General features: G+C 40.2%; 1 protein-coding gene across 12 annotated transcripts in view; it reads left to right on the forward strand.

Moving 5' to 3' along the window:
- clasp1a (cytoplasmic linker associated protein 1a) overlaps positions 1–16630 on the forward strand; it is a 67707-nt gene that overhangs the window by 27765 nt on the left and 23312 nt on the right. For 11 of the 12 annotated variants that reach the window (XM_053680937.1, XM_053680941.1, XM_053680938.1 and 8 more), the window contains exons 9-21: positions 4963–5106; positions 5943–6019; positions 6540–6632; positions 6714–6859; positions 7300–7435; positions 7693–7763; positions 7868–7927; positions 8389–8466; positions 8589–8756; positions 9761–9807; positions 9955–10137; positions 11667–11774; positions 12696–12857. In XM_053680937.1, coding sequence (XP_053536912.1) covers positions 4963–5106; positions 5943–6019; positions 6540–6632; positions 6714–6859; positions 7300–7435; positions 7693–7763; positions 7868–7927; positions 8389–8466; positions 8589–8756; positions 9761–9807; positions 9955–10137; positions 11667–11774; positions 12696–12857 — 1473 coding nt within the window. Of the gene's footprint in view, positions 1917–4962; positions 5107–5942; positions 6020–6539; positions 6633–6713; positions 6860–7299; positions 7436–7692; positions 7764–7867; positions 7928–8388; positions 8467–8588; positions 8757–9760; positions 9808–9954; positions 10138–11666; positions 11775–12695; positions 12858–16630 lie in introns of all 12 variants that reach the window. The other variant, XM_053680948.1, reaches the window with a different exon arrangement.

Raw genomic sequence — 16630 nt, forward strand, 5'->3', positions numbered from 1 at the left:
GCAATTACATGTTATAACCCCATTACAGTTACTGCTCTCAAACAAAACACAATTACTTTTGTTTGCAAATATAGCTAAATATAGCACAGACAACATATTTGCTCAGAATGAATATTTTAGTCAGAGTTATTGCGCTTCCTTTCTATTGTGCGCAGTTTGATTGACGTGCACACGTGGACTCGCGCTTAGTCAGTGAAGTTTAATGGAAACTCGCTCGCTGTCAGGACGAGGCTTTATGTAAAATGGAAATACTGGCGTGAATTTCTAACATTTACAGATAAGGATATGAATGTAAAAATGCAATTTCTGCACTGAAGAAAACATGTCTGGATCACATTAAACAGCACACGCATCTGACACGACAAGCCGTGTTAATACACTTACGAGTTTCTTTGAAGCACTTAATATAGACATTCTCATGTTTTGGACAAGGTGGATCGTGCACTTTTCCCACAACACTCTGTGACATCCGCTGTTTCTCAGATGTGTTTTATTCATAGAAATGCCTTTTTCACCACAGTGAAGGGTAGATATGTCACAGACCCTTCAAAGTAACTTACTTGGTCCATTGTGGTGCAAAAAGTGAAATCTTCAACATAAATATTTTTTTTTCTAACCCTATTTTGCTTTGTATCTACGATTGACTCTCTTAAAGAAGTTTAGGCAACATTTTAATAATTCAGATTTATAATTAGGCTATATGCTAAAGTAACTAATGAAGAGGTATGATTGCCACATCAACAACATCAACATGGTCATTGCAGCCTGTTGTGTGCTTCACAAATTTTGTGAAGTTAATGGTGAGGAATATGATGATATTGATGTTGCTGTTGATGACGAAAATGTGACTCGTGAATGGAATCGTCTTCATGAAAACACAGTCAAACGCTTCAGGAGATGCATTCTGCTCATATTTCTCCAATCTGTTGAGCTATTTTTGGCTGATGTTGGCAATAAATTCGTATCCATTCTAAGAACAGTGTGGACCTTATTGGTTTATAACAGACAAAACATCATCTAAAGGCCAAAATATGTTTTATTCAAAGCAAAATCTTGAAGTACTTTCAGTGGTCAAAAGTCAGCACTTCACAGAACAGAACCACTGAAGTGGTAATACGTAAAAAAGAATGTGTGTTCACATACAGACTAAAATATATAGCACACATAAGTGTAACTATGTCAAGACACTATTTCCACTATAAACAGTGCTGTGTAAAGTAAAAACATTAGTATAAATATAACAGCAGGTATAACAGACTTACAATAGAGAGCATATACAGGCCTATAGATTAAAGGTTGCGATAGACCTGTTAACACTGATCAACGTTGGCTGGTGGTGTCTGAGTTCTTGTGTGTTGTATCCAGTTGTTCCTGTGTACGCTCGTCTGCCCAAATGTCCAGTAAACACTGCACCTCTGCCGTAGACCAAAGTGTTCCCTTTGCCGCCATGATGTTTGTAATGGAGCAGTCGTGTCAATGAAGTCAGTTCTGAAGTACAGTACGCATCAGTGTGATCGCTAAACGTGCCCGAGGACGGAACTGACGTCATTTACGTGACTGTTCCATAGTATAGTCCAACCAAACCGTGCTCTGGTCCACCTCTTTGAAGTGGGCCGGGCATGGTATGGTGTGATCACACTAATCAAACGAACCAGACTTTGGGGTCAAACGTGCTTGGGCACGGTTTAACTAGGCCAAGTGTGAGTACGCCCTAATAGCTCCAGCTTTTCGTTAGCACAGCGCGGTGGCTTTTGTTTTCTGTGCAGTCACAAGACCAGAGCAGAAGGAAGGAAAGGGAGGGAGGGAGACAGGACACCAGAGATAAACTCCCAAAGAGTCTGAGCTGTGTTTTCTTTTCCATCTGTCTGATTGATTTATGATTGAAAAAGACTCTTGCGTTATGACAACAGGGGAAGGTAAGGATTAGAACAACGAAATGATTTCATGTGTTCGTTGATGTCAGGTGTTTGTGGTTCTTGTAAATGTGTGTTGTGGGGAATAGGGTTGTTGTAAGCTCGATGACCATGTTAACGTCATTTTTCATGGTGAATGTTCTCTTCAGTGAAGGAAACTCTTGCTCAAATGCAGACACAGTGAAGGAAAATACAGAATAATATTTCACTCCAGGAAGTACTGTGTAACAAATATTACAGAACTTGATGAACTTGAAGGCAGCAGTTTATGACTCAGCGTAACATAATTACAGTGTTTACCATAGTTGGCAATCATTCTGGACCTGACCCTAGCTCATCATCATATTCTGTGTACATCTTACCACATCACAGAGAATACCAGGACTTTTTGGTGAATGCGTTCTGGTACCTAGCTAGACTTGACATATATTCAAAGCACCATAAGCACAAGGAATATATAACATCCTTCTTTCTAGAGAAGTAGAAGAACACAAAGACCGAAAGCAGATGTTTTCTGATCCCTTAAACAAACAGGTTTGGTTGGGAGGCTGTAAAAGTTGTTTTTAAATAGAGTAAAACTGTTCTTCTGGCAGTTCATGTGTATTTCTTAGTGCAGTGTGGCTGCTTTGTCTGACAAGATTTTTCTGGATGTTGTAGTGCGTCGAGTATGTCCCCTGTTTGTCCGTTTTTAGTTTATTGGGGTAGAATTACATGCTTCTTATCATGCTCTCAGTTCTGACTGGCATTTGAAGGGGAGGTACCATCACTGTCAAAAGAAGGATGCTGCAGGAAAGCCCATCTCCTTCCTGTTTCGCTAATGGCTCTTCCTTTTTACTTTTGTCACTGAAATGGAGAGAGATAAGCGCTTTAACTACTGTTAGTATGCATGTAATTTACTGTGGCTCTTGCTATTGTATAATGGGACCGGGCTGCTTTGATATGTGGAACTAGGCTAAATTTGTAATGCTTTTATTTTTTATATAGATTTTAATCATTACAGTGCACTTTGAAAAATTCTGTCCAGCAGAGGGAGTAGTATCTTTTTGGAAAAAAAAATAATTTTTTAATTATTTTTTAAATATTTTACAAGAACAACAGTTTTCATGGACATCTGAACAACTTTTCTATCATATATAATGGACATTTTTTGGCCTTTATGTTTTGCTTATGATTACCTTGATAAAGCAAAATAACCTGGTATGGCTTGTGATGCATTACTGCGATCAATCAACGACCGACGCTTAGTAGTACCTAGTCAGCGTGGTTCAAGGTCCCTTTCAAGAACCTTCAAACTAACTGTACCTCAGTGGTGGAATCAATCTGGGCTGCAGTCACCATCTTCAAGAAACAGCTAAAGACCCACCTCTTCGGTGTACACCTAACTAACCCCTAAAAAAAAAAAAAACCTTACTCTGGCACTTTGCTTCTTCTGGAACTCAATTAGTGGATCTTATATGCTAGCACTACTTGCATTGTTTTCTGCTTGATATATCGCTTTGCTTTTTTTTCTCATTTGTAAGTCGCTTTTGATAAAAGCGTCTGCTAAATGAACAAATGTAAATTACGGATTTAAGACCTGCATAAAATTTCTGTGACACATCCATCGTTCATATCTTGTAGAGCACGGGTCTTTATTTGTAGTAGTCAAAGCTTGTCAGCAAGAAAAATGTCACAACTGCGGTTAGATGTTACAAATCGCTGCACAAGCTGTGTGCGCACCTCCTGAAAGATAACCTGACTGCACTACACCCTTTATTTATTTCTAAACAATTTGTGCTCATCCTTACTCTGGTCTTGGGGCTTGGAGTTCACTTCAGCTTTAGTGTAGATTAATCAGCTTTACATTTTGAGTTGCCAGTTGATAAACTACTCTTTCGAGCGATTCAGTCAGAATTTGATATGGTTGATGGTGTTTGCTCTTTTTAGGACGCCTCATCAAAATGTCTCTCGATGTGGAAAATTACATTCGGTCACTAATGTCCGTGCACATAAATCAACTCTGCGTTTCATTCTATATTGCTGTGCCAGTTTTAAATGAGCATTTGCACATTTTGCTTCACGAGTCCTTTGGAAATTGATTCCAAATGTCTGAACTTGATGAAATGAATAAAGTGCACTACTTGTAGCGCTACTTTAAGAATTTCATGTCAAGCTCTTTCCGTACGGTGTTCGAAGTCTTCCATGTTTCACAAAAGGTCTTACAGTCTGGCCACATGTGGCAGTGAATCATCAACATCTGTTCAAAGTATAACGACATCATAGTTTGTGTCCTAAATGAGTAAATACTGTAGTCTTGTTCTGATACTGAAGGCAGTTGATAACCTAACAGAATGGAGAACCTTTGTTACTGTCTGAATGACTAGTAAGGCACTAAAATGACAATTTGTGGTTGAGGCTGAAGCAGAATTTCAGGAAATGCTGGACTAAATACCTAGTATTTTTGTAGCATTGCTTAAATTACAATTCATGGAACAGGAAATCAGGTTCTCTCCACAGCACCATTGAACTATTCGAACTATTCTTTAATCAATGTAATTTATACATTTCATTTTATTTGTTTTGATGCAAACTGTGCATGAATTAAAAGAGCCTGAGCAACTGCTATATACCATATATTGGCCTGCGCTTGTTCAGTAACAGCCCTATCGTGCTCCATATGTACAGCGAAGCGAGGCGTTTTATTGTGATGAACACTGGTATACATACATAATGTTCTGTCCTGTTGCACTTTGCATGGCCTATTGATTTCGGTGTTGCACTCATGATGAAGAATTTCTGTCACTGTTTGAATGAATCATCAATAACCACAGCCAGAAAAGAATGAAAACAAAAATAATGAGGCATATTTACAACATTCCGCCTCATTAGTCAATTAAGCATACACAAAAAGTGCGATTTTTTTTTTTTATTATTCTTGACGAAATATATCAGCTCATGTATGAGCATCTCCAGATTGCCATCTTAATACATCTCATGAAAGCACAAATTGATTGTAAACAGTGAAAGTGTTTGATAAGATGTGGCTCAAAGTTGTACCTCTCTCGTGCAGATAAGAACTTTGACGATGAGGACTCCGTGGACGGAGGCAGGTCCTCCTCTTCCACTTCATCTAAAGGTCTGTCCGGCAGCAGGCGAGGAGGAAACATGGGCTCAATGAGACGACCCAGTTCGGCCTCAGCACCCAGAGCTGCAGGTAACTCTCTCACAGAACATTGAATTAATGTTCACACAGAGTTACAATTCTTCAACCTTTTCTGGGCTCTTAGAGTTTGAAATGTTATTGCCTTATTTCTGCATAATGTCATCCTGTCAGCGGAAGTTAATGTTGCGTCCGTAGAGATTTAACCTCGATCTAAATTGTAACTGAGAATTCTGCAAAGCTAAGGGATTCATATACACTGTTATTATTGTGTGAGTGGTGGTGTTTTTGTGCAGCAGAGTAAAGATTACAATTTTTACCATAACTTTTTAAATTATATGACATCTATGAACATGTATGGGTTTCCTTTTTTTTTTTTTTTGGACTACATGTGTAACGCTTTAACACAGTAGCTGCAGTTATACATTAATGAACATGTAACACAAGTCAGTTGAAGTCCCAAATCTGCGTAGTCAGAAGGTGTTAATTCGTTTACTCTAACAGCATGATGAGGACAGTAGTGGCCACTGGGTTATATTTTGTAGTACAACTTACATCTTTATTGTGTTCCACAGTAACGGCTAAAAAAACAACCTAAAACTTTAAAGTTTTCTGAAAGGAGACTTGTTTTATGGTGGTTGCATAACATTAAATGTAACTGTAAGCAGATAAAAGTAATATGTCATTGTTAATACTTGAAAATGGTTAGTCTGGGCAGATTGCTGTGGTATAAACGGAATGAAACTTTCCTATGATGACTTGCGAGGTCATGTTGTATTCCTTACATATCACAAAGAAGAAGAACTGTGCCATGTGAAAACACTGATCCAAATTATTTAGAGTTTAAATAGATGATAAATGCACCCCATTCTCTGTATCTTTCTCCACAGGGAAAGAGGGAGCCAGTGCGGGAGCTGTCGACGAGGAAGATTTTATTAAGGCGTTTGAAGATGTCCCTAGTGTGCAGGTAAGTTACATACATGTGGCACAGAGTACCATTTAAAGGGAGGCTTAGTGCTGCAACAGAAACGTGTTCGTCCTGAAGATTGCGATTTAGAGATTGCAAGGTCGAACCCTTTTCGATAACGCAGCCATTCATGGCTGAGAGTCCAAGACTTGGAAGGGGGGTGGCATACTCTATCTCCTCTATCACGCACAGTGACACTAGACAATTGTGGGAGTCTGTGAGCTTATGCATTTGGACTGGGGGTTCAGATAGTGCTCTCCTCCAGGTGTGTTATCCCGTGATGCAGCAATTCAAAAAGATGCGTTTGTCTTGGAGGACGCATGTGATAACTTTCACCCTCCCAGGTTGGTAGTTCTCATCGTCTGATAGGGGAGACCTAATTTGGTGGGTGGGAATTGGCCAAGACTAAATTTGGGAGAAAATAATGTTCACTTATGATGGAAAGTGTTTTTTTTTCTTTTTTTCTTCCCCCTATGGGGTTATCCATGAGAAACCATAAGCTCACACGTCTTTTTGACAGATTTATTCCAGTAGAGAGCTGGAAGACTCCATGACTAAGATCCGGGAGGTGTTGTCAGATGATAAACATGACTGGGAGCACAGAGTGGCTGCTGTAAGTGACACACTCAAGTCTCTTTGTTGCTTTTGATAGAAACTGTAAGCATCAAAGTTTTTGTGTTTCTCGTTTCACTAGCTGAAGAAAGTACGCTCGCTGCTCCTGGCAGGAGCCGCAGAACATGAGGGTTTCCTTCAGCAGCTTCGACTTTTAGAAGGTGCCTTCAAGCTATCTGCAAAAGACTTGCGCTCCCAAGTGGTCCGGGAGGCCTGCATCACTCTTGGGTATGAGACACTGTTTGTGTCATTGTTTGTGTGCTTTTGATGTTTCTCCTTTGACATATAGGGTGTTTATTATTTTTACCTGTGTTACTGTATTCAATTTTTTTTAATAGCAGACGCTCTGTAATATTCTTGTAACAAATCATGTCAGAACTCATGTTAGCTGTCTGAAATTCATGATGTGGGTTGCTGTGATGGAACATGTTTCTGTGCAGGTCTTTAATTATTTCATATCTTAATGTATTTGTAACGATGTGAAACTGAAATGAATGGAGCATGGAGAAATTTGTGTCAAAAAACAGAAAAAAAAACAGCTTGGTGATGAATATGTAACCGACTTCATGTTTTACTTCATGTCTCACCCAGACATCTGCCTGATTCATTTCTGTCTGGACTCTTTAATCGAGCAGCCCATGGATAAGTTGTTTTTTTTTCCCTCTTAGACATTTGTCCTCAGTGTTCGGGAACAAATTTGACCACGGAGCAGAGGCCATCATGCCCACGCTGCTCAATCTCGTGCCTAACAGCGCCAAAGTCATGGCCACATCAGGCATGGCTGCTATTCGTCTTATTTTACGGGTGAGTGTTTCCTAAAAACCTTCCTCAGACCCCCCCCCCCCCCCCCCCCCCCCCACACACACACACACACACACACATATGATCTGTAATTAATGCAAATAAATTTCTCTTGCTGTTGATAAAAGATTTTGGTAGCTTTTTCATTAAACAAATTAGTGTGAAATCAGCTATAACATTATTAAAGAACACCACCACACATTTTGGACTCCAGTAACTTTTTCTTTTTTTCTTTTTTCTTTCTTTCTTCCAATTCTTAGCATACACACTATCCTCGTCTTATCCCAATCATCACCAGTAACTGCACATCTAAATCAGTAGCTGTTCGAAGGTGAGGTCCTAAAAAAACAAAACATTGTTTTATTCTACTTTAAATCTTCTTTCCTCTAAATTTTAGAAGTGCCTGAAACGGATAATTAATTTTTTCCATTTTAGACGGTGTTATGAATTTCTAGACCTGTTGTTGCAAGAATGGCAGACCCATGCACTAGAGAGGTGAGTGCAAAAAACAAAACATTCCCTTACTCTTATGATCTACATTCACACGTAGTGTGTGTGCGCATTTATCGATGCTCTCCACTTTAGCTCCTCAGCCCCAGTGTTGGCGCCATTTAACTCGAGGCGGCGTGTCTCAGTTGACTCATCTTGGTTGAACAGATGAGGAATGAGTCTTTTCACAAGTCTTAATCGATGAGCCAGGAGTGAGCAGCAACCATGCGTCCCTGCTGTTTCCATGGCAATATTCCCCAGAGCCCTTTTATAAGGAGGGCTGGGTTCCCACTCTCCCTTCTTTCTCTTTGGGCTCCTTTTGGACCAGTACCAGGTCCACGAAGTTTCAAAAGATACAGACTTGCTTGTCTTGAAAGACTTTATTTAGCATAGAGAGCAGACACTGCTGCGAGCTGTTTTCAGTTGCTTTGGGTGTACGTTTTAACCATGTTTCCGTATTATCCCAGGCATGTCGCAGTTCTCACTGAGACCATCAAGAAAGGAATTCATGACGCTGACTCGGAGGCCAGATCTATAGCCAGAAAGTAAGTCTGCCTCTTTGTCTGAACTTTTAATTTGGTTTTGCGTATCATGATGTTCCAGGTTCGTTATAAATCTGATGGTTGATGTACATATATATAATTTCTTTGTGTGTGTGTGTGCGCAGATGTTATTGGGGATTTCATGGTCACTACAGCCGAGAGGCTGAGCACCTGTTTCAGGCTCTGGAGTCGACCTATCAGAAGGCCATCCAATCTTACCTGAAGAGCTCTGACAGTATAGTGTCACTGCCTCAGTCTGACCGTTCCTCCTCCAGCTCACAGGAGAGCCTCAAGTGAGACACACACACACACCCTTTGATAAACATGCTGCCTGTGTTGAAATTTGTTCGTTTTATTTGCACGTGCTGCAAAAAAAGCTCTAATAGTAACCAGCCACAGGTGTCATGCTTTTGACACAGTATTAAAGAACATGTGTTCAATGTTTAAAAGATTAACATGTACCCGAGGTTATAACCAATCCTGTCATCAGTACTAATATGTGTTTGCTCTTTTATAATTTCACAGCCATGGCAGAAGGAACGTGTCACATGATTGATTGATTGGTGTGTTGTTAACATAGTAATCCTGTGCTGGATTATTAGCCAATTATCTCATCTCCGACTGGCACCCTGCTCGGTTGTCTGTTTAGAGAGAGCGAGATTATTGTTCCACATTTATCACTTAGAGTGCTGGAGCGAGCGCACTAATGTTTTTTACGCACTGCTCAGCTGGAGCAAACAAAAGCATCATCACATCAGCATGGTTGCTGTTTACAAAACTAGTAAGCACATTAATCACCAAAATGTTGGTATGGCCAAAAGTTCAGCTAATAAACGAAAATATTCATAAATCTTTTGGTCTCTATCGTGCTGGCAGTTCATTTGGCGTTTAAGATACGAAATACACAAGACTGTAATCGTTTAAATTTTGAACAACGCCCAGGGAGTCCCGTGTGAATAACTCGTGTCTGCTGATTTGAATTCAACTCGTTCGCGTTCTGTAGCCATGGCACCGCTGTCTACCCTAATCCATTACAAAGACTAATCTCCTCACACTACTGCCAGAAAGGCTTCCAAATTCTCATCTTTGCCAGCTTATTTGTTCTTACTCTAGCGTAATAGTGTACTAGAATCCTTACTCTATTTGTCTAAGTGTTTAGTGTTTTTTTCAGAAATGTTTTTATCTATTGAACGTTGCCGATTTGTAGTCTGTTGTCTTTCTTTTCCGTTCCACAACTATTCTTGTTACTGACCAAAAAACTTTTACCTTTTCTTATTGTTTGTTTTTTTCCTGGTAGTCGACCACTTTCTGTGAGGAGTGTGATGGGAGGAAGCATGACCAGAAGTAAGCATCATATTGCCTCCGTGTTAAATTTCGACATACGCTGAACCATACAACGTACAATTTGTATCTTTTATGTTTCAAGTAAACGCAGTGAGATCTGATTTTATCTGGAGTGCTTACCTTTTCGACAACCTGTTTATCTGATAGGTAAGGTGGTGGGCTCCCGAACACCGACCTCCACCCCAGGCTCACTCCAGCGCTCACGCAGCGATGTCGACGTGAACGCCGCTGCCAGTGCCAAGTCCCGGATGCCTGCCGTGCCCTCTCTACCCTCTCCTTCCCCCTTCAGCTCAGCTGCAGCCCTCCCCCCAGGATCCTATGCCTCCCTGGGTAAGATTCGAAACTTCAAGTGCACAGCGATCAGCTTAGCACACCTAGATATCATTTCTTTGCTGTCAACCCTAATTAGAGAATTTTAATGGAAATGCCCATAAAACCACTGACTTTTATGGTAATAGTGGCCATTAATAAAGCTTTACGGCCACTGTAGGTGCTATTAAGCCATGCTCTTACGAGGAACGAATAACGATCGGCGTCATGGATTCGTTGTGCTTGGTTATCCATGGTTTTGGGTAGCTTTTGAAAATTCATAAACGACACCCGACAAATGATTTCCCGACTGCCAGATGGTCTTTCAAGCACACCATATAAAATACTTTAGCTTCATTTCTGAGAAGCGTTATACTTAATAGATTGTGGTTTCATTTATTATTCCACTGTAACTCACTTCGTACTATTAAGATCTGTTTTGAGGCATTGCCTTTCTTAACTGTGTGGGATCTAATAGAACTTCCTGTTGTGTTCTGTGCCATTTTATTCCGTTACCTGAAATCATATCCTTCGTTCTATCTTTCCTTACTTGCGGTCATTAATAGTTCTTTACCTCCTCTTCCACGCAAGCCCTGTCATGGTTTACAGCCCTGTCTTCCACACTTGCAAACTAACTGACGCTAACCTTTGCCTCTTATACTTCCTCTCTTCACTCCCCTGCCTTTTTTTTTTGCCCCAAAGATGGTACACCTGGTAAAATAGATGGTAAGATTTGTGTGCATAATCTGTGTGTGTGTGTGTGTGTGTGTGTGTGTGTCTTGGTCTCAACTCAGTCCTTTGGAGGGCTATAGGCAGTGTTCATGTTTTCCCTGTGTGTTAATAGCAGTTACATAGCTTTACTTCTGCATGTCTTGTCTGCATGGAGCCCCAACCCTGTCCGAAACCACGGTTTGACCATGAGTAGCAATGCACAGATTTGAAATCTACTTCCTCTGATTGGGATCTGCTTTTGTCCCAAATATCTCCAAGCTGCGCAATTACTTGGACAATGCTTTCGAGTTATATTGTCCATGGTATTGTATCAAATTTTACTGTTATCATTTAAGACCTAATGCTTTGAACTATTATTTGGACTAGAGAGTTTGTCTGAGGTTGCTGTACTAAAGGTTAGACTCAAATCGAGCTACAAGGATATTTAGACTATTTACCTCAGTTATACAATTTTTTTTTTTCCTGTTTCATTTGTCAAACTTTGTTTGAGGTCTTTTCTATAAACGATTATAGATCACTGAAGCATTACAATTACATTAGATTGAAAACGTTCTTCAAACTACTAGCCACTTTCCCACATTGACAACATATATTCAGCTATATACAAAAACTTTTGTTTTCTAAGCATGCGCACACTGCTACTTAAACTACTTTATATTCAGAATCTTTGTGCCTTAAATCCTGTCCTGTTTTTAATGTCTGTCTCTTCTCGTTCGTAAAGTCCTGTTTCTTCTTTTTCCAGTTTTCCTCCCATACTGCTCTGCTCTTTTCTTTCTGTTGCTTTCCAACACAATATTTTCTGCCTGTTTTGTTTGCAGGTCGCGTGCGAACCAGACGGCAAAGCTCCGGAAGTGCGGTTGGTGCAAACGCTACAGTCACAGACAGCCGAGGTCGAAGCAGAGCTAAAGTGGCATCTCAGTCCCAGCGTAAGTGCTCCCGCACTGTCTTCTCACCTCTTACACACTTCAAAAGGCTCCATGCCCAATTATGTGGCAGCATCAGCTCCATTTTCATTTTCAGAAAATGCATATTCTTATAAAATGCTGCTTCTTTCGTCGTGGCTTAAAAAAATCTCTCTCTGCTGTTTTCTGTGTTATTGTAATATGGATGATCTTCCAGATTTGAGATGTTTAATGTACTTTTCAGTTTAGTAATGTAATGTCTTCTGAGAGGTAACTTCTCTAATGCACGTATGAATAACATTTTGCTTGATGCATGCTGGATAACCGCGTCATACTGAGCTTCTTTTGTAACTTTTCACCTATCCTCTGGCGTGCCTCTATACACAAGGATCCAGATCCGCAAACCCTACTGGTGGTAAGCTCCCAGATTCATTTGTGCAAAGCTGACACATCAGCACCCCGCATGGCCTTTCTTTGCTTTTGTCTCTTCATACCATATACACCATGATAAGTTCTTCCCCTCCCCACCACCAGTACAGAAAACTGTGTCTTTATTTCTGCTATTGTGATTGATGTATTGTCATCAGATTTAATTTTAATTAGTGTTTTCCCCCCCTGGTTTATTCATTGCCTCTGTGTATTTGTGTCTTAGTTGGTTTGTATTGCTTCTGTACAAATCCTGTTTAATCACATTGTCTTCCCTACAGTCCAAGTAAATCCTGGTTTTAAATAAAAACAAACAGATCAGTGCACTATGTGAAAATTGTGTCCACTGCCATTTTGTGTGTATTTTAATACCATTGGATTGTGAAAGTGTATGTGAAAGTGATTGGATGTGTAGCACGGTTACGCCATAGCTCTGTTGATTTTCACAGGCTGCCGTGCACAGAAAATGGGCAAGTTAAATTTTGACTCAAGTTTTCCTTGTGGCTTTGGTTTTTGTAGCTGGCAGCCGTTCCAGTTCCCCAGGAAAGCTGCTGGGTCACGCATATGGCAGAGTCCCGCGTACCACAGCCATGGCTTCTACACCCTCAGACAAACGAGCAAGGGTCCCAAGAAGCCAGGGCTGCAGCCGAGAGACCAGCCCAAGCAGAGCCCTGGGCATAGGTAAGGACACACGTGGTGTCTTATAGTTTATAGCTGTCAAATTCATAGAGATTTAAATTAGAGCCGCAACAACTAGTCGGTAAAAATTGATCATGAAAATCGGTCTTATAATCGATTATTCGGTCTGTGTGTGACATGGGCTGCGTTTACTCAATGCGTTACTCCTCTTCCGAAAACGTGTCGGCGAGTACAGACCAACTAATCAATAATTGTGTCCCAAATGACATACTATACACTTACACTGTGCATTATTTACTCTACCATGTAGTGTATGAATTTTAGAAAGGTAATATTGTCTTGCATGGAAGACTAGCAGTCTGTTTACTAACCGGAAGTATAAGCCGTTTCCCAGTCAGTGGCACATAATGTCATACGCACATAATGTGATACCGCTAGCTTTAGCAGATACCCAGAGTCAACGACAATGAATTTCTTCAGTTTACTTTTTGTCAGCGTTACCTTTTATACCCAACATGACCTCAGTCACCATCAGACGGAGGCATAATCGTCAAGTGACTGAGGAAAAAAGTGTGGCATTTTATAAACGCTGCAGAGAAGATCAAACTTTCCAAAGCGAAGCTTGTGTAGCAGGGAAACACAGCAGTAATGCACGAGCGCAAACTGATGTTTATATCCAAAATGCTCCACTGTGCAAGAGCTTGGGGAAAATGGTTGTTTAAAAGGTTTAGTGTTTAATTCAAGTGTATTGTTGTTATATGTTGTATTTGTGCTCTTGCAGTGTAACTCGTTTATTATAACGGGAGTGAGCTATTTGTAACGAGGCCACGTTTCTTCTCACTCACATTGTAGATGCGGTGATGTACAGTGTAGCGCAGATAAGATCTGTAATGTCTGATTAAAATGGTATGATCAAAGTAAACATGAGTAAAATAATGTCTAAAGGCAGTAAATAACAGAAACCATGAGGTGCAGTGAAAGTGTGATTTTCTTATTAATTTAGGACTGTAGTTTAATATGTGCTTTTTTTGTGCATCCATTAAAATAATGCATAGATACTTATTTATAAGCTAATATTTATGTAACCAATTTTTTTTGTGTATGTGTGTGTATATATATATATATATATATATATATATATATATATATATATATATATATATATATATATATATATATATATATATATACATACACAGTGAGGGAAAAAAGTATTTGATCCCCTGCTGATTTTGTACGTTTGCCCACTGACAAAGAAATGATCAGTCTATAATTTTAATGGTAGATTTATTTGAACAGTGAGAGACAGAATAACAACAAAAAAATCCAGAAAAACGCATGTGATAAATTGTATAAATTAATTTGCATTTTAATGAGGGAAAAAAGTATTTGACCCCCTCTCAATCAGAAAGATTTCTGGCTCCCAGGTGTCTTTTATACAGGTAACGAGCTGAGATTAGGAGCACACTGTTAAAGGGAGTGCTCCTAATATCAGCTTGTTACCTGTATAAAAGACACCTGTCCACAGAAGCAATCAATCAATCAGATTCCAAACTCTCCACCATGGCCAAGACCAAAGAGCTCTCCAAGGATGTCAGGGACAAGACTGTAGACCTACACAAGTCTGGAATGGGCTACAAGACCATTGCCAAGCAGCTTGGTGAGAAGGGGACAACAGTTGGTGCGATTATTCGCAAATGGAAGAAGCACAAAAGAACTGTCAATCTCCCTCGGCCTGGGGCTCCATGCAAGATCTCACCTCGTGGAGTTGCATTGATCATGAGAACAGTGAGGAATCAGCCCAGAACTACACGGGAGGATCTTGTCAATGATCTCAAGGCAGCTGGGACCATAGTCACCAAGAAAACAATTGGTAACACACTACGCCGTGAAGGACTGAAATCCTGCAGCGACCGCAAGGTCCGCTGCTCAAGAAAGCACATATACATGCCCGTCTGAAGTTTGCCAATGAACATCTGAATGATTCAGAGGACAACTGGGTGGAAGTGTTGTGGTCAGATGAGACCAAAATGGAGCTCTTTGGCATCAACTCAACTCGCCGTGTTTGGAGGAGGAGGAATGCTGCCTATGACCCCAAGAACACCATCCCCACCGTCAAACATGGAGGTGGAAACATTATGCTTTGGGGGTTTTTTTCTGCTAAGGGGACAGGACAACTTCACCGCATCAAAGGGACGATGGACGGGGCCATGTACCGTCAAATCTTGGGTGAAAACCTCCTTCCCTCAGACAGGGCATTGAAAATGGCTTGTGGATGGGTATACCAGCATGACAATGACCCAAAACACACGGCCAAGGCAACAAAGGAGTGGCTCAAGAAGAAGCACATTAAGGTCCTGGAGTGGTCTAGCCAGTCTCCAGACCTAAATCCCATAGAAAATCTGTGGAGAGAGCTGAAGGTTCGAGTTGCAAAACGTCAGCCTCAAAACATTAATGATTTGGAGAAGATCTGCAAAGAGGAGTGGGACAAAATCCCTCCTGAGATGTGTGCAAACCTGGTGGCCAACTACAAGAAACGTCTGACCTCTGTGATTGCCAACAAGGGTTTTTAAACCAAGTACTAAGTCATGTTTTGCAGAGGGGGTCAAATACTTATTTCCCTCATTAAAATGCAAATCAATTTATAACATTTTTGACATGCGTTTTTCTGGATTTTTTTGTTATTATTCTGTCTCTCACTGTTCAAATAAATCTACCATTAAAATTATAGACTGATCATTTCTTTGTCAGTGGGCAAACGTACAAAATCAGCAGGGGATCAAATACTTTTTTCCCCCACTGTATAATGTGTGTGTGTGTGTGTGTGTGTGTGTGTGTGTGTGTGTGTGTGTGTGTGTGTGTATTTCATTAAGTGCAGCCCTACTTTAAATGTTCATGACAAAACACACATGTTTAAAGCCCTAAAATGGGTTCTTGAGAAGCATCTGGAGATCTAATTATTTTAGCTTCAAACTAGTAAAAGTGTGTTTAAACCAGGTGCATTTTTGATGCTTTACATTATATCGCTGGTATGTACTGCATGACAGTAAATATTACTTAAGGATGCCGTGAATCACAGATGTAGCCTATGTAGCATCAACATTTCCTCCTTAGAATGACATCAGTGCAGAGTGTTGAGATGCCTCTCTAAGAAAAAATGACAGCCTTTGGTAAAGATTGTTGATTTAAGATTCTGATGCTTTTACTGTGTGACTAGCTTCTCATTGCGGTCTTGTTCTTTTAACTGGTTTACCTGTTACTAGGGATGTGACAGTGAGCAAATTTTCCCACCGGTTAATTGAAGTGTGACACGACTGGTAATACCGGTATCACTGGTATTTTAGCTAATTTCGCTTTTGAATTGGCAGCAATTGCTTGAATGGTGGGTTCATTGTTATTCTTAATGATAAACATAACAAAAAAAACAGTACAAACTCACTTATATTAAACGTAGAACTTTTAAAACCAAATCTTCCACTATCGTCTTGTCAGTCAGCTCGCCTTACTCATGCTAAATGAAATCTGATCTGTGCAGCGACTCTGACTCATTCGGCTCATGCTGAACTGAGCAGACACTTCCAGTGTTTAATTGTAGTGTTCATTCTCTAACTGAACTAAATGATTTTTATTACTACGAAAAAGCAGAACGATGTTGGGGGCGGTGCTGCGGTGGGCAAGTGATGCAATCAGTGTGCAGCTGAACACCATGTACTGTCATAAAGTTGTCTTGATGTTGGAGGTTCGATATTCGCAAATTAAGGGGCCGTCTCTAAAGTTACATACGACATTGGTATACACAATTCTAACTTCAATAG

The sequence above is a fragment of the Ictalurus punctatus genome, chromosome 6 (assembly GCF_001660625.3).
Source record: "Ictalurus punctatus breed USDA103 chromosome 6, Coco_2.0, whole genome shotgun sequence".
NCBI lineage: Eukaryota > Metazoa > Chordata > Actinopteri > Siluriformes > Ictaluridae > Ictalurus > Ictalurus punctatus.